This window comes from Lepus europaeus, chromosome 7, assembly GCF_033115175.1.
Source record: "Lepus europaeus isolate LE1 chromosome 7, mLepTim1.pri, whole genome shotgun sequence".
NCBI classification, from domain to species: Eukaryota; Metazoa; Chordata; class Mammalia; order Lagomorpha; family Leporidae; genus Lepus; species Lepus europaeus.
Genome location: NC_084833.1, coordinates 84,472,170 through 84,496,202, shown reverse-complemented (window position 1 = coordinate 84,496,202; position 24,033 = coordinate 84,472,170). Strand labels below are relative to the sequence as shown.

The window sequence follows — 24,033 nt, the reverse complement described above, 5'->3', positions numbered from 1 at the left end:
CTGGTCTCGGCGCCTAAGAGCAGCCGTTACACTCACGTGACCACAGCAGCAATGTTTTCGCAGGCCAGGGAGTGGGCGCCGTCAGCCCAGTCCTGCCTCCTGAGCTGCGAGGCAGGCCCAAAAGCGAATTTGGGAGGCGGCATGGGGAACGAACCAAGCCTGTTTCCCGGGATCCCAGAGGGTGCGGCCTCAACAGGGAGCAGCGGGAGCCCGGGTGGCGCGGGGAGGTCTCCAGAGTCAGAGCAGCACTAGGGCGCCCCGAAACGGGACGAAACTCGAACAGCTGCCAAGAGCGACCTACAGCCCGTTCGAACGCCAAACGCTTCTTACCGAGAACTGAGAACCAGAAGCCGTAGAGACAGATGCCGCCGCCATCTTCCGGAGTGCCCAGAGAGGCTCCGCAGCTCCCCGGCGCTCTGTGTTCTCGTGCTCTTCAAGATTCGAGAGCCGCCCACCAGGGGCGACCCTAAACCGAACCCCGGATGGAAGGGGCGGGGGGTGCTGGGTGCCCAGCTTAGAAACCCCTGCCACACACCCCCACAGCGACGCCCACGCTCTGGGCGCACGCGGAGAGGGCAACACGCACTAACGGACGTCTTCAGTAGCCAATCAAATAAAGCGGACGTCTTCCCGTAGTGCGAGAGAACCCGCCTCCCGTGCTGACGTCACAAGGTAGAGAGTCACGGAGCGCGCCCGGGAACCGTAACGGCACGCCGCCGGGGCCTCAGGGCGTTCTACCCAGGGGCGGGCCTTCCCACGGAGGGAACTGGGGCGAGGGGATTGTGTGGTCGCCAGTGGCAACGGAACGGAATTGTTGAACTAAAGGCGAAAGCGAAGTTCAAACCAGTCCGTCACGTCCCGTGGATCAAACGCCTGAGAAAACCTCAGTTTGAGTTGGGGACGCCTCTCCAGGTGAAGTACTTACCTCTTGGCCAATAACATAGGATTGGGCGGGGCTTAGTGATTTGGCCCGAGAGAAGTCAAGGGGAAAATGTCGCGGCGGAACAGATCTTTCGCGAATCCTTGCCCAATTGGATCGGGGCTCCCTCACCCAGGCCTCGGACTGGCTGCTGGGGAGCGCGGCGGCGGGGACCTTTGGGCGGGGCTGGTTTCAAGCGGGTTTCGCGCGCTCACAGCGCCGGGCTGTCATTGGCCGGCGACTTCCTCCCTTTGTGGGCGCGCTCTGCGTAGTTGGGGCTCGGCGTTGGGAGGAGCGACCGGGTGACGTAGAATCCGCTGCAGCCAATCAGGCGTGCGGAAGGGAGGCCGAGGAGGAAGCGGATCCGCGGCCGCGCAGCTGAACCGCCCCGAACTCTCGGCGTCGTCTCCCTCCGCCGCTGTCGGGGCCTAAGCGGGAGAGGCGGGGACGGCCCCGCTGGGTGGGCTGGGGCGGAAGTGGAGGCGGAGGGAGACGGCGGCGTCGTCCGCGGGGCTGCGGGCTCTGGCGGCGAGGCCCTGGTGGGCGCGAGGCAGGGGGAGGGGGCGGAGGAGGAGTCCGCAGCGCGGGCCGCGGCGGCCGAGTTCCCCGTGGGGCCCCGCCTCGGAGCGGGCGGCGGCGACGGCGGAGGAGGAAACTGAGGGGCAGGATGGCGGCCTCGGCCCTGTACGCCTGCACCAAGTGTACCCAGCGCTATCCCTTCGAGGAGCTCTCCCAGGGCCAACAGCTCTGCAAGGTCCGTGGGCGGCGGGCTGGCGGGGTTTCCTGTGCCGTGACCCGAGGGTGCTGGGTGGTCGCTGCGCTGCAGCCCCCTGCTCTTCACGAGCACCGGGGGGCTTGGGAGCCCGGAGTCCTAGCCTCCCCACCCGGACCCGGGACCCCGCGTTCCAATGGCGTTGGCACCGGCCGGGAAAAGGCCCACGAGAGGGAGACCGCCTTCCAGACGGGCCGGGAGGGGGCCGGTCCCCACCGGCGTCCGGGGGTCTCGGGTGGGGCTGAGTGAGGCAGCCACCTGTCTCTGCCGCAGAGACCCTGGGGTGGAGATGTTTTCATCTCGGTGGTCTGCCTGGTCTGTCCGGTCTGTCCTCGCCTTCCACCAGGAGGCAGGGGACGGTTTTTGCACTTTCTTGCTAGGAACCCGGAGCCGCCAAGCTGATGGCATCCTTCTTCCCTGTCCAGGAAAGCGAAGCGACTGGTTTGGGAACAGAATGCTCTATGATTTGGAGCTCCTCCCATCCTATTAAAGCCGGAATGCTGTCTGTGAGCAACGGTGCAAAATAAGTAGTTCCACATTTAACTAATCCTTGAAATCAGCCCTGACAGCTTTCTTACTTTATCCGGAGTATAGTCCCACGTGTAATAAAGACAAAGACACCTCTGCCTTCCCTAAGGAATTATATCGTGATTGGCCACTTACATGACAAATCACCAATTGTTTACGTTAGGGGCCAGGTTTTATTGTTGTTCTAGACATCTGACCAGATTTGGTAATAATTTTCTACCAGAAAAGTAAGGTTTGGGACTTGGAGATATCTAGATACTGACTAACGTATTGTCTTATTACAGGAATGTCGGATTGCACATCCTATTGTAAAATGTACTTACTGCAGATCAGAATTCCAACAAGAGAGGTTTGTACCTCAGTTTTTGATCGTTAAAGACAGAATACCATCTGGAAGGAGTACTTGGGGGTTGTAATCCGGTATTTATATCATCTTAAAAAATGGTTTAGTCTCTGAGACTTTGAGTTGTGTTTTATATGTGGTGGGAGAGAATATAGAAAATGAAACAGTGGTGGTCATTTTGCTACCTGAACTCGTTGTGGAAAAATAAAGGATAAGATACTAGTGTGGAAAATGTGCAGCCATGCTAAGAAGAATGGAAGGGTGAAAGATTACTGTTAAGCTACGAAAGATAGCATGTGAATGGATCTGAGGAAAGGTCTATAGTGTTATCAACTGCCTTATTTTAATAGTGAAATCTGGTAACTTGGTACCAGTAGAATAGCATACTTTTTAACAAGTAATTCCGAGTTGGGAACACTCACAAGGTAACCTAGGAGAAGTGCAGATAATTTCTAAATAAGTAGAGATGGTCATTGTAATAATAGACAAAGGCCAAGTGGAAGATTAGGTAGGCAGGCACTGATACATAATGCTGTGCATTAATAATGGCAAGTGTGGGAAGGTTGTCCAACTAGAGAGGAAACTCTAGGATTTTGTTTTGTTTCCTTTAAAAAGCACACAATAAAAATGTGTAAAAACATCTGTGTTAAGTTAATGGAAAAGGAATAAATTGGGGTAACATAGCCCAAATAAGAACCTTGTGAATGTATTGTTAAAAAGTGAAGGTGTGTTACAGTTTTAAGTACCATAGCTGTTTGACTCATCAGTTTACTTAGTTCATCATTGTGCTGATCATCTCAGAAGCTTACATAAATATGATCTTTCTTTTATAATTTCCTTTTCAGCAAAACTAACACAATTTGTAAGAAGTGTGCTCAAAATGTGAAGCAATTTGGGACAGTAAGTATGTCTTCTATTTTAATTTCCTATTATTGTTACTGATCAGTTAAGGTTTATCCCAAAGGTGGACTGCTAAAAAAATATGCATTGCTATATCTGTGTGTATTATAACATGTCAGAATACTTTATGAAAATACTTTTTGTAGACTGATGGAACGTTCACACATATAAAAACAGTGGAAATATGCAAATGTTTTATGTACTGTATTTTAAATTTCATGTGCAAGTCACAGTTATTGTTTAAAAGCTGTTGTTTTAGAGATTCAAATATAGCAAACTCCTGGATAGGGGGAGCTTACTTGTTCATGAAGTTTGTATAATCAGACTTCCCTGGCAGCACAATTCAGGTATTTTTTGACAATGCTCATGACATTCACCTGGTAAAGACTGTCCTATACAAGAGCACTGCAGAAAGTTTAGGGGAAAATGAAAATTAAAAAATGCACATTTTCTGTCAATTTTCTGAATATTTTAGTCATTATTGGTATGTTATCCTGGTATTAGTTAAGGTGCTGAGTTGTCTGTGAATATTGAAGAAAATCAGGGTGTAGTTCTTAAGGTTGAAGTTTAATATCTTGTGCCTGTTTTTTTAAGTTGAAAACTACCTGTAATGTTGTGTTCTTTATATCATCTGTACCTGGATATGATGAAAAGATAATGTTTTTGAATAAATGATGTGGTAATTAAACTTGTCGGGATACAAAATTAGCAGAAGTTCTTTCCCCAAAATTTATGGATGCATGAAACTTTTCTATACACGTGTACCTTTGTTTTCATAACTTTTGTATTACACAACATATACTGTGTGAGTCTTATGTAAATATTCCAACAAAGTGACAGTGAGTTCATTATTTGAGAAGTAAATATTGAATAATAGAGGTTATAAATGTTATTAAATATAACAGTCTAGACAAGAAATAAGTTTTTTACTTACTAGTTTTCTTACTCTCAGAAACGCATCTGAGAACTGAGTCTGATTTATGCAGCAGATTTTTAATATTTTTAAATGTCTGATAGAAATATGTATCTGCTTTTTCAGCCCAAACCCTGTCAATATTGTAACATAATTGCAGCGTTTATTGGTACCAAGTGTCAGCGTTGTACAAATTCAGAAAAAAAATATGGCCCACCTCAGACCTGTGAACAGTGTAAACAACAATGTGCTTTTGATCGGAAGGAGGAAGGAAGAAGAAAGGTATGTTTTGACATCTTCTGCCATATAAAATAAAATACCACACGAGTTAGAAATTATTTTAATTGACACATTGCTAAGACATGATGTTTTCTTTGGGTCCGTAAAAGTGCATAGTTCCAATAGCGAGTTTTCTTGTTAGTATCATGTAGATCTGTGTTAATCATTAGGGTTACAATACTTTTAAAAATATTCTGGGGTGTCTATTCTGCACCATTTAGTTATCAATGTTTTTGGGAGACTTACTAGATGCTATCAAGTAAATCATTTCACCTCTTTCTTACTCTTTTCCTAATCATTTGAAGTTACTGAGATGAAGAAAATTCCCTGGTGTGGCCTATTAGCACATAAAATTCAATGGAAGTCTTGTGTCTCATGGTGGGAGCTTTTACTTTGAAACTTGTTTTCTTCTGCCTATCATGACATAATAAGTATATTTAAGTATTCTGCTGTTCGTATTAACTCTCTGATTTCAGTTCATTTGGAGGATTACTGTCTCTGAGGGGCTCCTCCTGATCCCCGCACCCCAATGTATGAACCCTAGTTGTAAAATATGTCTCCAGCACTTCTTGAGTGAACAAACAGAAGACACAATCTTTTATCTTAATAACCTGTTTTTTTACCTTTTAAAATAGAGATAGCTGTTGCTCATTATTTGTGGTAGTTATGTAGTCGCCTCACACCACTCATCATTGCTGCCAAGGGAAATACAGTATTAGGTTTTTGTTTATGGTTAGAATGTATTGGTCAGCGGATATATATATACACACACACACACACCATGTATATATGTGTGTGTATGTGTATTTGAATCTCTATATATGATTGATTTATTTGAACTCATGGCCAACAGCCATAACAATGCCTGAACAACATACATACTTTGTCCAGAAGGCATATTTCAGCCTTCTGAAACTTAGAATGTAATACAGCACTTAAGCTCATGTTTGTAAACATCAAAATCATTGACAGCAGAAATCTTAGCATCATGAAATTAAATAGATTGTGAAAAGAATACCTTTTACAGTAAGAAGTAAAACACCTTCTTCCTTGTCACCTATTTCAGCTGGGAACATGTGCTGTCCATTGACAGAAAATTTTTGACCCTGTGGGTGTGCCCAAATGACCATAAAAGTGCTACAAATATTAAATTGGGGGTTACATGTAAAAGTTATTTATCAAGTAGTCTTACTTGCAAATCCAAAATCCAAGGATAATAACAATCAACTATATCACTTAGGCTCTCCTATCTTTATAAGTTCACAGTACTTACAGTAGTAGGAAATACCTATTGTTTTAGTAATTTCACAGTCATTTAAGAGTTCAGACTAGATTTCCTGGAAGTTTATTGTCAACTTATGCTTATTTTCCAAAAATAAAAAAAGTAACATGTCTGTCTTCAAATTAAAAGTGCCTCAAAATGAATGGGTATAATGTCCTCACCAATTTTATAATCCATCAAACAAGCATTTGCCTGAGGTTAAGAAAAGTCTGAGTTACTTCCATTTTGCAAAAATCTGTGAATCCTGCCTGTGCACATGAGGGTGCATTTGTATGAAATATAGCTAGAAGTTGAGCAGTTTATCTTACCTGACTTCACTTTTCAGTTTATGCCTACATTTAATCTAATAGATATATTTTCTTAAAAGGTTGATGGAAAGTTGTTATGCTGGCTGTGTACTTTATCATACAAAAGAGTTTTACAGAAGACAAAAGAACAAAGGAAGACTCTGGGATCCTCACATTCAAATTCATCTTCTTCATCTCTTACTGAGAAAGACCAGCATCATTCAAAACACCACCACCACCATCATCACCATCACCATCGTCACAGCAGTAGTCATCACAAGTGAGTACTCCGAAATCATGTATTCTAAAATCTTTTCTGACATTTTGATGCCTTTAGTGTTTACTTCTTGCAAATGTTGACTGCATTAATCTAGTTTTCATTGTCCCTGGTGGTAAGCTTCTTGAGTGTCTAAGGCTGTGTCCTCACATTTATGCAGTCTGTAAAATCACACAGATGGAATGTGTTTTATTTCTTTCCATAATAGTAAGAAAAGATATTTAGGAAGTTAATTGATAAAGTTTTGATTACGAAATGAAATGCCAAGTACATGAGGCTTAGTGTTTAGTGATTTAAATTCAGAAAGTGTAATGTTTTTTATATTTAAATAATTGTTAGATTTTACTTGTGAAAATTATGTTCACCTCAGTTATATATATTTAGTAGAACCAGTTTTTAACCAGATACTGGGAAATACATAGTTGGTCTTTTTTGGAGAACTTAGAGCATGACCATCTGTGGTCTTTATAAAAAGAGTTTTAATCTAAAAGTTGCCCAAAGTGGTAGAAATAACATTTTTTACTAGTTACACTTTACCTTTTTTAAACACACATAGGTAGGAATCTTGTTCAAATATAACTACTTGATTCTTAAAGTGACTTTGCTAGGGAAGTTATATAGTGATAATATCTTAACTCTTTGTATGAGTTGTGTGAAGAGTTTATAAAAATGTAGTGTTAGTTTTCATGGAAACGCCTAGAACATCAAAACATAAACACTTGCAAATACAGATGAAGATGAAAACATAGGGACATGAAACACCCATTTGCAGAATAATTCAGTGTTCCTAAATCTCTGTAGATCTTTAAAGATTCAGATAGCTATTTAAAGTGTAATTAATTTACAGAAAACCAATACACTACATGATGGTGATATCTTTAGGACATAATCTGTAGTTCTGTCTAATTAATAAGATTTAATTCTAAACTGTACACAGGCACCTACAAGTTTATGAAACTTATTAAGGCACTAATTATTTACACCATGTTCTAATGCTTTCTGTGTGTGACATTGGTAGAATACAGTGACTTCTTATGTAGCTATTTGAAAAAAAACAAACTTGCACTCTTTTTATCAGTGTCCCGGGGAACATAAGTGTTTCCTTGTTTTTACATCTGAAAAATATCACGAATATCTACAAAATATAATGGCATGTATGAGAACTTCTTAGACACTCTGGAAATGTCTTTTTTCTGTGACATTTTTGGATTAGTTTGTCATAGCATGCTGTGAAAGCACACAATTGGGTATGTTTGTAAAGATCAAATGATGTGATGGTAACCCCTTCTTTTGGGAGTATGAGAGGTTTCAAAAGTAAAGTAAAAGAGGACAGTGTTGATTTCAAGATTATTTTCCTTTCAGTCACTCAAGAAATACAAGACTGTTGTATTCGGTGACTACAGACCATCTGATGGACAGACAACCAGTTTGTACGGTCCTATTTAAAAGTTCAGTGTATTAGAACAAATATGAGAAACATACATATTGTGATAGATGGTAATTAACAGGGATAGAGGTGGCAGAGTGTGGCACTATGGTCTAGATCCAGGAAGGCAAAGCTCAGAAAGCTGAGTATTCCAGTGTTTTCTCATTTTGAGATCTGGATAGTGCTATTAATCTATGTAATTGATTAAGTAGCTTGCTAATGATTATAAAATTTGTAGGAGAAAAGGGCAATTGAGTCCCTTAGTAGAGATGGCACTCTTTCACAGGTTAGTAAAGAATAATTCCAGCTGATGGAATCACAGCTACTCTTTCCCCAACTTGCTATTTATAGCTGATTATTAAGAACATGGTCTGTTTTTTATACTTTCAATTAAAAAACCCTCTAAAACTTAAACATTAGTAAATTTTTTTACAGGTGTATTTATTTTGAAAGAGTTACAGAGAGAGGCCGGCCCTGCACCCGCATGGGAGACTGGGAGAAGCGCCTGGCTCCTGATCAGCGCGGTGCGCCGGCTGCAGCGGCCATTGGAGGGTAAACCAATGGCAAAAAGGAAGAAGACCTTTCTCTCTGTCTCTCTCCCTCACTATCCACTCTGCCTGTCAAAAAAAAAAAAAAAAAGAAAAAAGAAAAAAAGAAAGTTACAGAGAGAGAGAGGGAGAGATACAGAGAGAGATCTTCCATGTGTTGGTTCACTTCCCAGTTGGCCAGCACTGGGCCAAGCCAAAACCAAGAGCCAGGAGTTTCATCTGGATCTTCCACTTGGGTGGCAGGGGCCTAAGCACTTGTGCCATCTTCCATTGCTTTTCTGAGGTCATCAGCAGGGAACTGGATCACAAGGGGAGCAGCACCCTTATGGGATGCCAGCATAGTAGGGATCCACTATACCCCAACAATAGTAAATTCTATACATACTCATAAACCTTCATAAAATTATCTTGTATGTTACCACTACTAAGTGCTTTTACATATATAACTCATTTAATGCTCATATTCCCGCAAGCTATTTTTTTTTTTTTTTTTGACAGGCAGAGTGGACAGTGAGAGAGAGAGAGAGACAGAGAGAAAGGTCTTCCTTTGCCGTTGGTTCACCCTCTAATGGCCGCCGCGGTAGCGCGCTGCGGCTGGCGCACCGCACTGATTCGATGGCAGGAGCCAGGTGCTTCTCCTGGTCTCCCATGGGGTGCAGAGCCCAAACACTTGGGCCATCCTCCACTGCACTCCCTGGCCACAGCAGAGAGCTGGCCTGGAAGAGGGGCAACCAGGACAGGATCGGTGCCCCGACCGGGACTAGAACCCGGTGTGCCGGCGCCGCAAGGCGGAGGATTAGCCTGTTGAGCCACGGCGCCGGCCCCGCAAGCTATTTTTATATCAATTTTACAGATGAAGAAAGTGAAGCTAAGGGTGTTTTTGTTTTGTTTGCTTTGCTTTGCTTTATTTATTTATTTGAAAGGCAGAGTTAGAGAGGCAGAGAAAGAGAGGTCTTCCATTCACTGGTTCACTCCCCAAATAGCCTCAAAAGCCACAGCTGGGCTGATTCTAAGGAGCTTGGAGCTTCTTCCAGGTCTCCCGTGTAGGTACAGTGGCTCACGGGACCCGGGCCATCCTTCATTGCTTTCCTAGGCCATAGCAGAGGTTGGATTGGAAGTGGAGCAGCTGGGACTCAAACCGGCACTGTATAGGATGGCAGCACCACATGCAGCAGCTTTACCCACTAAGCCACAGCTTTGGCTCCAAGGATGAGGGTTTTAAAGTAACTGGCACAACAAAGCCACATAACCTAGATCTTCTAACAGCTCTTAAGTGATACAAATATGTGATTTCTGGTTCATAGGGCATTCTCTCCTGTACATGGAATGAATAAACTGGAGGTTAGTGAAGGGTAACTGATGTGCAGGTCCAGGAGATAAGAAGTAGGATTTATAGTGAATTCTCAGGTGGCAATTAGTATTATGGCAAGATGGGAAAGAAAAGATGTATTATATATAAGTAAAAATAAAATTATTTATTACTATGAATTTATCAATATTTACATGATGTCTGTTCTCCAGAGTTCTGACTAAAACATCTAGACTTGGGAGAAAATTGTTAGAAAAACTGGTAGAGAATCAAAGAAATTAAATTAAGATAGCTCCTCATTCAACTTGACACTATTTTAAGCAACTTGAATTACTCGAAGAATTTCCACTTGGGATTACTGAGGATAGAAGGACAGTGATCCCAGACTTTATCATTATAGAACACTGTTGTAGTTCTCAGTCATGTATCACAGTCCTTGGTATGATTATTAAATTGAATTTTGGAGATCCTGATTAAAAATAATATTCGTTTTTTGTGGTTGTACCTTTCCTGAAGAACTTAGGATGGCTGGTAGTTGTCTAATTAAAATTTATCGCATCAGAATAATTTAGTCAACATATGTTTGCTTAGGAAGCTTAAAACTTTTCTTTGAACAAAAGATTTTAAACATGCGAGTATAGTCCAGTGAGGTTAATGATGAACCTAATGACTAGGTATGTTCTGAGAAATTCATCGTTACGCCATTTGTCATTGTGTAAGCATCATTGAGTGAACTTAGACAAACTAAGATGACCATTACATTGTTAGATGATGTATTCTTAAGGGACCACCATCATGTATGTGCCTTGTCCTTGACAAAAACATTGTCATAGAGTACATAGCTTTTAATCTGATTCCAGTGAGAAAGAATGCTGTTAAATGTGGGTGTATTAAATAAATGTTATCAGATGTCATTTATGTATTTTTCAGAATCAGCAGTTTAAGTCCAGAGCAAGAGCAGGGACTGTGGAAACAGAGGTAAATGCACTAATAAGTTTTCTGAATTATTTGAGATGTATTCTTTTAACTGTGATATCGTTTAAAACTTTGTTTTATGACTTTAAAAAAGTCATTGATGTTTAGTAATTGTTGAGGAGGAAGAATAACTTTAGTACATCTGCCATTTTTACTCTAATTATTCTTTTTAATTTTTTATTTCAGCCATAAATCCTCTGCAGCAATTCAGAATGAAACTCCAAAGAAGAAGCCCAAATTGGAATCTAAGCCATCTAATGGAGATAGGTAAAAATGAAATCTTTTAGTGTTATAAAAATTCAACTGAATTGAACAGTTACAGTTGATTGCCAATTAAGAATAGAAACATATATCTTCTATTTTGGATTCTTTGAGTTTCTGAGAATAAGCATTATCATTTAAAAAATTAATTTTGGCAATAAAAAAGTGGCACTGAACTATGTTCTATTTGGGGAATAAATTTGGGTTTAGAGAAAAAGAAAACTCTAGAGAGTATTCTCTTAATAATTCTTCAAAGAAACACAAGTCTAATTGTGATAATTTAAAATTGACCTGCTTAGAAAATGTTTTTAGACTTAAAATATTATGAACGTGACTTTGTTTTAGTTCATTAGCCAAAGTTTGCTGATGTTACTGTACAAATTGGCTGCCTATTGCTTTACACTAGAAGTATTGACCCCCTAAAAGCTAATACTGAATTATATTTCTGCAGGTGTATGTAATGTGTGCCATTAGTAAGGTAATTTGCCAGTTGCATCCATTTCTGTCAGGTACATATTTTTTTGCATTAGCCTTAAGGATGTTTGTGGAATTGTCTAATTTATGCAATTTGAACACCTGCTAATTTTTCTTCTACTTCATTAACTGTGCTTTACTTTTTTCTTTTTAGTAGCTCTATAAATCAGTCAGCAGATAGTGGGGGAACAGACAATTTTGTCCTCATAAGTCAACTGAAAGAAGAAGTGATGTCACTTAAGCGTCTCTTACAGCAAAGAGACCAGACCATTTTAGAAAAAGACAAAAAGGTAAGAACATGGTTCACTGAAACCTGGTAAGATAGGTATCTTAATTGTTGCTTGATAACTGGAAATTTTATTAGACTTGTAACAGTTTAGTAATATTTGTTGTTCGTGATTGTTATAAGACAAATTTCAGAAGCCCAGCTTGGTATCTGAGTCATCTAATGAAGATAGATAAAAATGATCTTTCAGAATTTTAGTCATAAGAATTAAATGAGAACTCTTTATGATTAGTAATAATATTGATTTTTTCAGTATGCATACAATTTTTTTAAAAGATTTATTTATTTGAAAGACGGAGTTAGGTAGAGAGAAAGAGAGAGATAGAGAGTTTCCATCCGCTGGTTCACTCCCCAAATGGCTGTAACGGCCAGAGCTGCGCTGATCCAAAGCCAGGAGCCAGGATCTTCTTCCGGGTCTCCTACGCAGGTGCAGCAGTCCAAGGACTTGGATCATCCTCTGCTGCTTTCCCAGGCACATTAGCAGGGAGCTAGATTGGAAGTGGAGCAGCCAGGACTTGAACTGACATCCATATGGGGTGCTGGCACTGCAGGCCAGAACTTTAACCTGCTGTGCCACAGTGCCAGCCCCTTGCATGCAATTTTAAAAGAGGTCTAGTATCTTAATATTTAAAAAAGGAAATGTAACTGGAATTTTGTGTAAACTCTAGTAATAGAAAAACATAAAGGAACATAGTCTCTGGTTTGCTAATCATGTATTTATATTGGTCCAGGTCAAATAACTGGTGAAAAGTTATAATGTAGGGATTTCCTGGGTGGTGGTACCTAAGATCATTTTGTAGGAAGTAAGTGTTCCTGTTGGAACTTTGTTTCTTTAAATCAGTAAGAAAATCAAATATGTTGTCCATTTGATGAAAAGAGGAATGTTAACAGAATAGAGGTGCTTCAGGTGTTTAAGGTAATTATATTCTGTGAAATCATAGCATAAGAGCAGGCAGACATGGAATATGAAACAGGAGTTTGGAAGTCATTTTAGCCGTACCAAATTATTCCAGTTCTAACACTTTCTGTGTGATGTTGAACATAATGCTTTTACTTCTCTGGGCCTCAAGTTTTCTCATTTTAAAAATGGGAACATTAGTACTGTTTCATCAGATGTGGTAATTAAATGAAAATGCAAAGTATTTACTACAACTCTTAGCATATGTGTGTTCATAGTTACTTTTACTAATGTTTGGTTACATTTTAGGATAGAAGCTACTACTTATGTGGGAGAATACTTAAAGCATTCTTTTAAAATTATGGACTAGGCATGATTACAAATATGTATTTGAGTATTCGTTGTAGTGCTGAGTCTGAGCTGACTTTTACTTCTAGCATTCAACACTTTAAGTGTTAGATTTTCCTACACCTTGATGGTTAGTGGATTTAACATTAGTATACTTCTGCTTTACTCTAAGCAAATTGAGTTTGTGAAAATTAGGATTGACATATAAGATAAAAATGAGATTATTATGAGTATGCTTGAATTTTTATTCTTTGTGATAGCTTTTTGTAAATTAGTGAACCTTTATGGAAATATGTTCTGTGCACAAAATTTTACATACAGTTCTGTTATACTACATGAAATGTACCTGTACTGGCTTTGAAAAAAGTTGAATGAAAAGCCAAGTTTATTGCAAAATAGCAATGATTCCAAAACCATATAGTAATACACTGGAATACTGATTTGTTTTTTAGATTGTTTTCTAGCCCTAGTATGACTATACTGTATTAGTGCAGTTAAAGTTCTCTGCTTTTGTTAGTGTTATACAAACACTAATAGGGATTCAAATTAGCCAGACTGTAAGAAAAATGGTGTTTGTAAACCTAAAATAGCTACACATTTGCAACTTAAATCTAAGACAACCAAATTATTTTCCTGAATTCATTTCAAAGTTAATTCAGTGATATTTAGAACTATATGCTGTACTTGCTCATGAGAATAAAAGGATGAATAGATAAGAGATACTCTTTATCTTTCAGAAGTTTATAATCTGAAGGGAGCTCATAGTGTAGTGAATAGAATAATTTTTTTAGTTGATCTGTTCTGAACTGGAATTTCAGAACAGGGATTTTTCCATAGTAGAGAAAATGAGAGAGGGTTTAATTACACTCTGAATTTGGCGAAGTAGGGGCTTTTGTTTTTTCTTTAGGATAAGACTATAAGACACCACTACTTTCTTTCTATTTACTATTGTGTATTTGTTTCCCAGCTGCTGAGCAATTATAAAAAAAAAATAGACCTATAAAGCTTACATAATAAAAAAGTTAAAAAATAACCCCACCTGCTTCTGAATGGTTTTGATAATGAAATTCTACAGTAACTTATTTTTAGTTTGAAGTCATGAAATATACTTTTGTGTTTGTCATTTATAATTATGGGGAAAAATCATGTACTAATTATCTTCCTCAAAGCACTTTTTTTATATTTGATTTAGTCCAAATTTTATACTATCCCTCCTCCCCTTTCATTCTGTATCAGTTGTATTTCTGTATTTTACATATTTGTGTATTTCTGTGTTTTTACATGTTAGGTAGTATTGGGTACATAATCCTAGAAATAAATTTAAAAATGAAAGCAGTGCAGCTCTTGGTCTGTAGATCATTTCTCTGTGTGCTTCCCCAGTGTAAAACTTTTCCTGTTGTCTTTGGAAGATTATTTCAGCGTGAAAACACTTTGTTTATGTTAATGTGGAGTGCATTTTAATTGAGGCCTTTTCTAAAGTATTACCCGTTTTCTATTGGCATACCAGTTGCCAAACTTTGTTTCCAGTGAAGTCACTTTTAAGAACAAAAACAACTTCTGCAAAGTTTTACTGATGATTCTATGTACCTTAATATTAAGATTATACTATAGTAGCAATATTATTATGCCATAGAAATCACTTCACAAGACAAATTCTAAGTAAGTTATAAAACTTAGGAAACTACTATTAATATATTCTTTTATTAAGATGAGTAGGTTTATTGTGAAGAATAAATGTGTATATGTGTGCATTTGTACATGCATGTGAGTATATATACATGTATGTAAATCTATGTGTTCTCTTTTTAATCTCTCAGTTAACTGAACTAAAGGCTGATTTTCAATACCAAGAATCAAACTTGAGAACAAAGATGAACAGCATGGAAAAAGCTCACAAAGAAACTGTGGAGCAACTTCAGGTAAATGATGCTATTTATGTAAATATTAGGCAAGCAGGACTAAGGTGATAGCATTCAATGACTTGGATTGCTGTTGGTATCCACATATTGTCCATATTTGGTTTATTTTCAGTTTTGATTTTGACTTTGTAATATTTTATAATCCTGTCCCATTAAAAGTTTTTGTTTAAAAACACTTGAAAGGTGATTCAGTACATTAATCCTGAAAAGTGTTTCCTAAATTTTAAATGAACTTTTCAGAGGAGGATATCATTGAAGTGTGTTCAATTGATTGTTGAACTAAAAACAAAAATATAAAAATCGGATTCATGTAACTAAGGTGAAAGCAACATCTTTCATAGTAATTAGTCTTCTGTTTCTGACCAGATAATGGGAAAGTAGGTAAGCAAATAAAACCAATTGTTAGGGATCCTGAGCAGGGGACATTTTATTATGCATATAATTATGTGATCTAACCTGTGAACTGTGGGTTTGTAAAGTGCTGAATAGGGCTCTGCTGTTCAGTAATAGCTCGTCATCTACCTCAATCTCAGGAGTATGCAAAATATATTAAGCAGCATTTACATATATATAATAATTGAATGGGAAAGTTGAGTGTCACCACAGAAACACCTTATGTCTGCAGAGACATTAACATGGATACAGATTATTAAAGTTTATTCTCACCTAAGTTTCACAGATTTAAGTTAATGCTGTGTGCTCTGATTTGTGATATTTGTAGAATTCTTGAGTAACAGTTTTTAAAGTTAACAAGTTTTAAATTCTAAAAGTGCGAAGATGTGGCACACAGACTTTGGACTGATACGAGAGTACAGCATCAGAGAGAAGCAAGGAATTAATACTGTCTTGTTTTATTTTTTAACATCATAACCTCAAGGGTTATTTTGTTCTTACTGCATTTGTGTTTGTCATGCTTCTTTGCAATTAGCTTAGATTGAGGAGGATTTAGGAACCTGCTTGAATTTGAGATACTCATACAAATTGCCTGATGTTAACTTAGAATTTTACTATTACAAAGAATTTTAAGAGGAACCTCACATAGATAGAACCTGGGACACAGCAGGCATTCAAATAATTTATTGAGTGATCAGTGATTTATGGAAATATTCATTGCCTTCTGAGCTAGGAGATTATGCATATCATATATCAGGCTTGTATGCTAGTACTATTTATAAAAAATTATTTGAGCGGTAGAGAGAGAGGTTCCATTTGCTGGTTCACCCCACAAATGCCCACAGTGATTGATGGCACTGTGGAAGCCAGGAGCTCAATCCAGTCCTCTCCCATGTCAGGTAGCAGAAACCCAGTTAATTGAACCTTTACTGCTGCCTCTCAGAGTCTATATCAGCAGGAAGCTAGAGGGAGGAGGTTGACTTGAGTATTGAATCCAGGTACAGCAATATTGGATGCCAGCATCTTTTTTTCCTTCTTTATAAATATTTATTTATTTATTTGAAACTCAGAGATTGGGGGGGTGGGGGGACAGATCTTCATCTGCTGATTCACTCCCCAAATGGCTACAATGGTCAGAGTTGGGCCAGGCCAAAGCCAGGAGCTTCATCCAGGTCTCCCATACAGGTGACAGGGTGACAGAGGCCCAGCACTTGGGCCATCTTTGGTTGTTCTTCCCATGCCATTAGCAGGGAGCTAGATCAGAAGTAGAACAGCTGGAACAGGAAATGGTACATATATGAAATGCCGGTGTTGCTGGCAGAAACTTTACCCACTACACCACAACCCTGGCCCCAGATGCCAACACCTTAACCTCTAGGCTAAACACTCGTCCCTTTACTCAGTTTTTAATGCTGAGTGAGTACTTGGAACAAAATTTTCCCCTAATAGTCTGTGACTTAATGATGTAACCAGAGCTTGATTTAACATAGAATTTCCACTGTTCAAAAGAGCACCTTGTTTATTGAAATTGGATATTTTCAACATAACTTTGTGCTTTCTTACTTGCTACTTAACTTAACCCTGGCTTATATATTAGGCTCATTTTATAGATAAAGCTGGTGACACAATTATTAAGTAGTTACATAGAAACTTACATCATTTGATTCAGGTTTTGCCATACCTTCACCTGTGCTGGCTTCCACCTGCCCAGGTTATCCAGGTTCTCTGTTTCATCTTTGTTGACGTACCACTTTTGTGTTGCTGCTAGACACAGTCTGTCAGTCTCCCTTTAGCACTAGCATGCTAGTAGTGATCTCTACTGAGATGAACAAACAGTTAATTCTTTTTCTTTAATAAGGAATTGAATAATTTATCATAAAATTTATCTTGCTCTAAAAGCTATGAAATACTTTTTAACTATCAGACCTGGGAATAAACACTGAACATCACAAGAAAAAATTATGTGTAATACTCCTAAATACCCCAGACACTAATACCAAATTAAAAAAAAAAATCTGCCATTCATTTCATAGGTAAGTAAAAGGGGGAAAGGAACTATTTGCGTGCTTACTGTGTTTCAGTAACTGTTAGGTGAAGTGTTTTCTGTATTTGATTAGTTCTTTTAACTCATTTTGAGGTGGGTGGTGGAGTTTCTGTTTTACAAATAAGAAGGTATGCTATGAGTTATAAGCAGGTAAGTGGCAGATCGAGGATTTGAAACAGGATCTGTGAATTCCTAATCCAGATATTCTTCCCTTTTGGCCAGTATTTCTAAACATTTTTAACTTAAGTATTTAAATAAATTCATTGACTTTTATAGGATAGGTAATAAAGAAGTAATTTAGGATTAAAAATTAATGTATTTAAATATCACATTATATAAAAATTCATTTTAAGGTGCTTCAGTTAGAATAAAACAAACTTGTGCTTGTGTCCCATTAGCAACTAATGCATTGTTTATCTTAAAGACTTGTATAATTTTTCATAAATTCATTAATAATGTAATCAGTTGAATAAATACGAAATACAGATTGAAAATTAGCTGCTAAAGTATTAGGAACTTTTTTTAAAGGTGAAATGTTTGAGTTCTTGTGTTTCATACTTAAAATATGGACACTGTTAACTAAGTAAATTTTGGAGACTTTTAATCACTAGGTAAATCAGGATAAACATTTTCTTATAAATATACATACAGATCTGATGGAACTTTCTTTGAGTCAAATTTGCAGACAAAGTTTTTTTTAGTGCCTCTGTTCTAAAACTTTCTTAAATTTCCTGTTTATATCCAATGGATCTGTCACATTATAAATTAAATGGTATTTAGCTAACAAAAAGTTTTAGAGACAACATTGATTAGGAGTGGCAACTTGGTGATAAAGCAATTGATTGTGAGTGTCCTACTTGAATTCCTTTTACTGCCAGGCATTTTCATTTGATTTCTGCTCACAGATTTTTTAGAATGTTTGACTTTAAAGGGAAAATTTTAAATCTCTTTCTCCTTATGATTTATACACATTTGAAATTGATACTGAATTTGTATTTGAAACTTTGTGTTACCACCTTAGATATTTAATAACCGTTAAAGAGAGAAACCATATTACCATGCAGCTGGACAAAAAAAAGTTTATTTGATTTAGCCATGTAAGAGAGCACTGAAAAAATTTTCATTTTGGAGTTCATGTGTGTTAATTGAGAAGAATTTCATCAGAGGAGGGTGGAGAAGTGGAAATACAAAGCCTTGAAAATGTTAATATTTCATAAACCACTTTAGGGTAGCATACAGAGAAGGCAAGATACTATCAGGCCATACCAAAACTAAAATTAGAGTATAAAATAAAGCACTGAGTTTAAAAAAAGTCTGTATAGATAATAGAAAATCGTAATATGTGAATGAAAATGGTTTTCAAACCTAAGCCCTATAATAGCTTTGGATTTTTATTAATTTTAAGACAATACTGAGTTCCAAACAATTTTCATCACTCCCCATTTTGACTCAGACATTAACAGTGATTGATCAATGATACACTTGTATATACAGAGAATCCTTATTATCTGAATTTCTATGGTTAATAAACTATATGGCGTGGGTGGCAAAGGTAGTCAAATTTGAAAATAGGGCTGGCATTGCCTCGTAGCAGATTAGGCCTCTCTACCTATGATGCCAGCATCCCACATGGGTGCTGGCTCCAGACCCAGCTGCTCCACTTCCGAACCAGCTCCTTGCCCATGCAACTGACAGGGCAATGGAAAATAGCCCAAATCCTTGGGCCCTCTGCACTCAACGTGGGAGACCTGGAAGAAGCTCCTGGCTTTGGCCTGACCCAACCTCAACTGTTATGGCCATGGTGAAGCTAATTGGCAGGTGGCAGATTCATATTCATTCATTCATTTTCTTTCTCTCTCCCCCTTCCTCCCCTTCTCTCCCCTTTCTCTCCCTTTCTCTCCACTTTCTCTCCCCTTCTCTCTACTTCTCCCCCCTTCTCCCTTCTGCTCCATCCTCCTCTCTCCATTACTCTGCCTTTCAGATAAATAAAAAATAAATCTTAAAAAAAAGTTTCCTCAGTAAACTTAGGCCCTCATGGCACATAACATATGACTAAAGGACAAGATTAGTAATGGGTGGGATATTTGATAATGAAGTACAGATTCAGTTCAGATATTGTCAAAGTAAAATTTTGAATCTCTGCAAAAAAAAAAAACAAGTTTTCATAAAATTAAAAAGTAATTATATGAAACTGCTCAGATCACACCAAAGCCAGTGCCAAAAGACTTTATAATCATTTGAAAGAACAAAAATAAGCTCAGAACAGGTGGTTCTAATGGGTGCTTAAAAAAAATTAAGAGTGCTGTTGGCAAGGTAATGAAATGAATTTTTTGCAGAGGTGACCTTTTAAAAGAGCACATGCTGGGAAATATTCCTCCCATATCACCATTTAAGTGGATTCACTTTATTGACTTCTTTTGTAACTATTGTACGTTTGATTAACAATTTTTAATGCTAATTAAAAAGGTGGCTAATAATCTAGAATTTTCTTTCTGTATATCCAGTTTAGATGAACCTATTATACTGATTCTCTCATTAAAGATGTTAGTGGTTCAGTGAAATCTTTGGTTTTATAGACAAAAAAGGATGCTAATTAAGTGGTAATTCAGCATGACTCAATATTTCAAACTTTTAAAATCTTGAATGTTTTTGTCTCTCACAGGCCAAAAACAGAGAACTACTCAAACAGGTTGCAGCACTGTCAAAGGGTAAAAAGTTTGACAAAAGTGGAAGCATACTAACATCTCCTTGAGAAAGTAGTTTGTTTAGTGTTGTTTCTGCTTACAGTGTAAATTTGAAAAAAAAAATTCTGTGAAGCCCTTAAATTGTGTGTAGTAGAAAAATATTTTTGCACACCAAATGAATTGGTGTGTTTCCTATTCACTTTTGTAAGGGAACTACAGCATTTTTTAAGTTGTAAAACATACAAATAAAACTTCAACTGGTTTGAAGTAACTTTTTAATTATTTGATATCCAGGAAATTTTTTTGCCAGCAATAGTATTAAATAGTTATAAGGGGGTGCATGAGTAGTGCTCTTTATAAAAACAACATGCAATAATAGAGTATGATTTTAAGATGTTAAAGCAGCAGGGTTCGTTTGTTTTTTTATTTTTTTCTTTCTGTTTAACACTATGCTGACTTCAGAAAAACAGTTTTCAATATAGAAATAAACTTTTAAACAATGGAAATGGTAAACACTGGTTTTCAATAATTGTGTTTTTACTTTGCATCAGTATGAAAATTTAGGAGAAAATCATGGTGCTTTTATTAAATAACTTCAGAGTATATGTAAATATGTTTTTAAAAGTTATTAACATTAGTAATCTAGCATTTTCATTATTGATATAGGAATTAATGTTCAATGTACAGTATCCAGGTACAAATGTGTTTTTGTTTTGTAAAAACTACTGTAGATTTTTACTTACAAGTGCCTTTTTGCCACCTAATGTTTTTATTTATAGGAATGCTGATCTTTTGTACATAGTTTGTTTTAAAATCATGTTTAATAAATGTTTGTATATAAATGCATATATACAGAAGCCTATTTCAAAAATGAATCAAAGTTGCTAGTAATGTGTTTGAGGTTGCATTAAGAACTAACTGATAATGCGTATAGGTTTTAGGTGATTTTGTGGTTTGTTTCTGTGTGAGAAAGGAAGTTCTTGGCCATTAAATTCATTTAATGATGTCAATACTTCCTCCATAGAGAATACTCTGTTCTGATAGAGTAATTTTATTTTTTATGTTACTGCTTCATGTTCATATTTTTATGAGCTACATGTTTTTACTTTATTTTTTTATAAAATTGATGTGTTCCTACAATGGTCCATATATCTGCTTTTTCTATGTGTGTGATTGTCTAAGTTAATATTTATGTACACCATACTTAATTTGTAAATTTAATGCAAATGTGGGAAAAACTATAATTTCTGATTATCTTTGGATAAATTAAAATGTATAGTAAAATTCTGGCACTATTTATAAGTAAATTGTCTCAAAGTCTTTAAAATTTTCTCTAAAAGTAAAGATAGGGTGGGATAGATTATATGAAGTTACTGACTGACTCTGATCTGATCCAGTGGTTTTCTACCTATAATGGAAATGTTCTGCTTAGTTTTAGTTCAGACATTGTTAAAAATAGTGTAAAGAGTGAAAGAGTTCCTTCTCTTTGGAACTTATGGGCAAAGATAATTTGTTTCAACTAAGCTGTTATTAAGTTGATCACTTTTATTTTTAAGATAAGCATTGATTATGAATCTTATTAAAGATTGGTTTTCTTACAAACTCGTGATGATTGTAACAGTTTTTTTTTTTTTTTTTTATATGACCGGTGTTTCCATAGATGTTCCTATAGTTGTTCGTTATAAAGTGCTACCAAATAATTCTTTGTCCAAATTGGAAACATATCTAGAGCAATTTTTAAGTGATAGTAAGAGATTGAATTGGTCAGATTTTGAAAAATCAAGACACTTTGTTTTTATAAAATCTTCATGTAACAATCTTCTTAAATTGATTACTTTCAACCATGGTAGATAATGCCTTAACATGGATTTTAATGCAGGATTTGCTAAATTCATAAGATAATCATTACCTTTCTTTAAAATTTGTTATGTTTTATATTCTGGTTTCATAACCATTTGTCAATTCAAAGATTAGTTATTATGGTTTTAAAATAAACTGTATAATAGTTGTTATACATTGTTGGGGATGCTAGAAGAGAAAGGTGTGCTTCCCCATCCCCACCCCCATGACACACACTTTAAGCTGTCATTAAAATTGAAAAACAATCTATAGAATTGAATTTTGTAAATTCCAAAGCTAAAACCTTTAGGGGCTTCACAGTATTTAGTCCTAATTAAGTACCCTTTCCTTAATCTATGACCTTATTTGATAACTTAAATTTTTTTTTCCAATTGTATAAACTAGTAATTGAGTCCCAGTCCTGGATCTGTAGTGTATTGACATATGAGCTGATAATCTTTAAATGTGGACCTGTAAGAAGATAACTATGGTGTGCTGTATCGTGCTTTTAGCCTGTTTTCCACAATTAATTAGCATTTAACGGTGAGGGTCATTTAGGCTCAAGTTATTTATCTATTAATAGCCTGTGAATATTGCAGTCCTTTTTAGATTGTATTGGTCTAAATATGCATTCTACAGTGAACCTGTTAAACTGTTCACATGTATAGACTATGAAATACTGTACTTGTACACATCTGACTGTTGGCATTTTGTACTTTTTTCTAAATACAATATTTCACAATAAAATTTTTGTCAAAAGCTTTGTATTAGAAGATTCCTATTGCCATAACACATTGCCACGAGCTTAGTGGCTTAAAAACAACAAAAGTTAATTCTTTTTCAGTTCTGGAGGTCAGAAATAAACTGTTCCACTGGGTCAGGGTGTTGACAGGGCTGGTTCCTTTTGGAGGCTGTATGGTAGAATCTGTTTCCTTACCTTCTCCAGCTCTAGAGGGTTACTGCTTGTACCTATGAACTCACTGATGCTTCCACTGTCTTCAAAGCTAGGAGAGGAAAATAGCATCTTCACATCTCTATCTGCTTCTGTTTTCATCTGGCTTCTCCTTGGTGGTCATATCTCCTATTCATAAGACTCTTATGAAGCCATCGTGAGGGCCACTTGGATGAGTAAGATAATTTCTCCAAATCCTTAAAGTAGTCAAATTGGCGAAGTCCCTTTTGTCATATAAGGTAACATTTTCATGGGTTACAAGGATAGGGCATGGACATCTTGGGGAAAATATTTATTGAGTCCACCACAAACTTCATCTACATTTTCTTCTCTTTCCCCAGTATGAAATCCTAAAACATGGATGGAGAGAAGTAACTCAGGCCAAACAGTAGAAACTCTGTTCATTCAGACCATTTTAGTGCAAAGATGTAAGTCTGTTTACTTCAGCTATTATTTCAAAGCAAAAGTTGGGCACAAGCTTTATAAAAGTTAAGTTTGGAGAACGTATATAGTATCATGGTTCTTTAAGGACTTTATAGACTAGTTGGGAAGACAATGTACATTGTAAGAAATCTTAACACTTTCATATTATAAAGTGTAATAAAGAGCTAATAACTTTAAGCAAGGACAATGTTAAGAATTGTGGGAACAGTCGTAAGTCGTTAGTTTGTCAAATTTTACCATGTATCAGAATTTTCTAGCAGGATTGTTTGGCTTGTGTTGTTGGACCTCACCCCATTTTTGATTCAATACATTTGGAATAGAGCCCAATAATTTCATTTCTAAGTTCTTAGATAATGCTCGTGCTTCTAGCATACGTTGTGAATCAGTGCTATGAGAAAAAGCAAGAGGGAAAAAGAATAGCTTGAGGAATAATGGCTGGCTGACATTTTGGAAAAAGAGGTGTGAGCTTAAAAGGTAATTTGGAGTTCCATTTTAATGGCAGTTTGGGCAGGCACCTCTAGATTTTTGAAAAGGAAGTGATGTAGACCAAGTGACTACAGTTTGGCACTGTAGGAAGCATTTTCTCAAACTCTTGTAGCCAATGGAACAGCAGAGAAGCAAAATGGTTTATATTTAACAGTCTTGCAGTCAGTTTGCTTCACCGACGGTAATCAGTTTTGAGAAGGTATGCATATAGTCACATCAGGCATACTTAAGAGGTTGAGGATAATTA

General features: G+C 37.3%; 2 protein-coding genes across 4 annotated transcripts in view; one reads left to right on the top strand and one right to left on the bottom strand.

Annotated features, from left to right (window-relative positions):
* CEP57 (centrosomal protein 57) overlaps window positions 1-1,084 on the bottom strand; it is a 69,890-nt gene extending 68,806 nt beyond the window's left edge. Inside the window, exon 1 of one of the 2 annotated variants that reach the window (XM_062196903.1) lies at window positions 926-1,084. Coding sequence is in view for 1 of the 2 variants with exons in the window: in XM_062196902.1 (XP_062052886.1) it covers window positions 331-375 (45 nt within the window). In the remaining variant the exon portion in view is untranslated. Of the gene's footprint in view, window positions 1-330; window positions 890-925 lie in introns of those variants that run through there. The other variant, XM_062196902.1, reaches the window with a different exon arrangement.
* Window positions 1,085-1,512: 428 nt separating this feature from the next.
* Window positions 1,513-22,605, top strand: FAM76B (family with sequence similarity 76 member B). 2 transcript variants are annotated; one of them, XM_062196905.1, is made up of 10 exons: window positions 1,513-1,673; window positions 2,504-2,568; window positions 3,408-3,462; window positions 4,502-4,657; window positions 6,304-6,503; window positions 10,714-10,761; window positions 10,945-11,025; window positions 11,651-11,783; window positions 14,843-14,944; window positions 20,044-22,605. In XM_062196905.1, the coding sequence occupies exons 1-10, from the start codon at window positions 1,587-1,589 to the stop codon at window positions 20,131-20,133; spliced, it is 1,017 nt and encodes a 338-aa protein (XP_062052889.1). In that variant the 5' UTR covers window positions 1,513-1,586; the 3' UTR covers window positions 20,134-22,605. The 2 variants fall into 2 exon arrangements, with proteins under 2 accessions (XP_062052889.1, XP_062052888.1); XM_062196904.1 differs by having other exon boundaries at window positions 1,514-1,673; window positions 11,648-11,783.
* Window positions 22,606-24,033: the final 1,428 nt, after the last annotated feature.

Coding starts and splice junctions, on each gene's coding strand:
- FAM76B (XM_062196904.1), top strand. CDS start 1,587: ATGGCGGCCTCGGCCCTGTACGCCTGCACCAAGTGTACCCAGCGCTAT. Junction 1,674..2,503: donor AGGGCCAACAGCTCTGCAAG/GTCCGTGGGCGG, acceptor GTCTTATTACAG/GAATGTCGGATTGCACATCC. Junction 10,762..10,944: donor CAGGGACTGTGGAAACAGAG/GTAAATGCACTA, acceptor TTTTTATTTCAG/CCATAAATCCTCTGCAGCAA.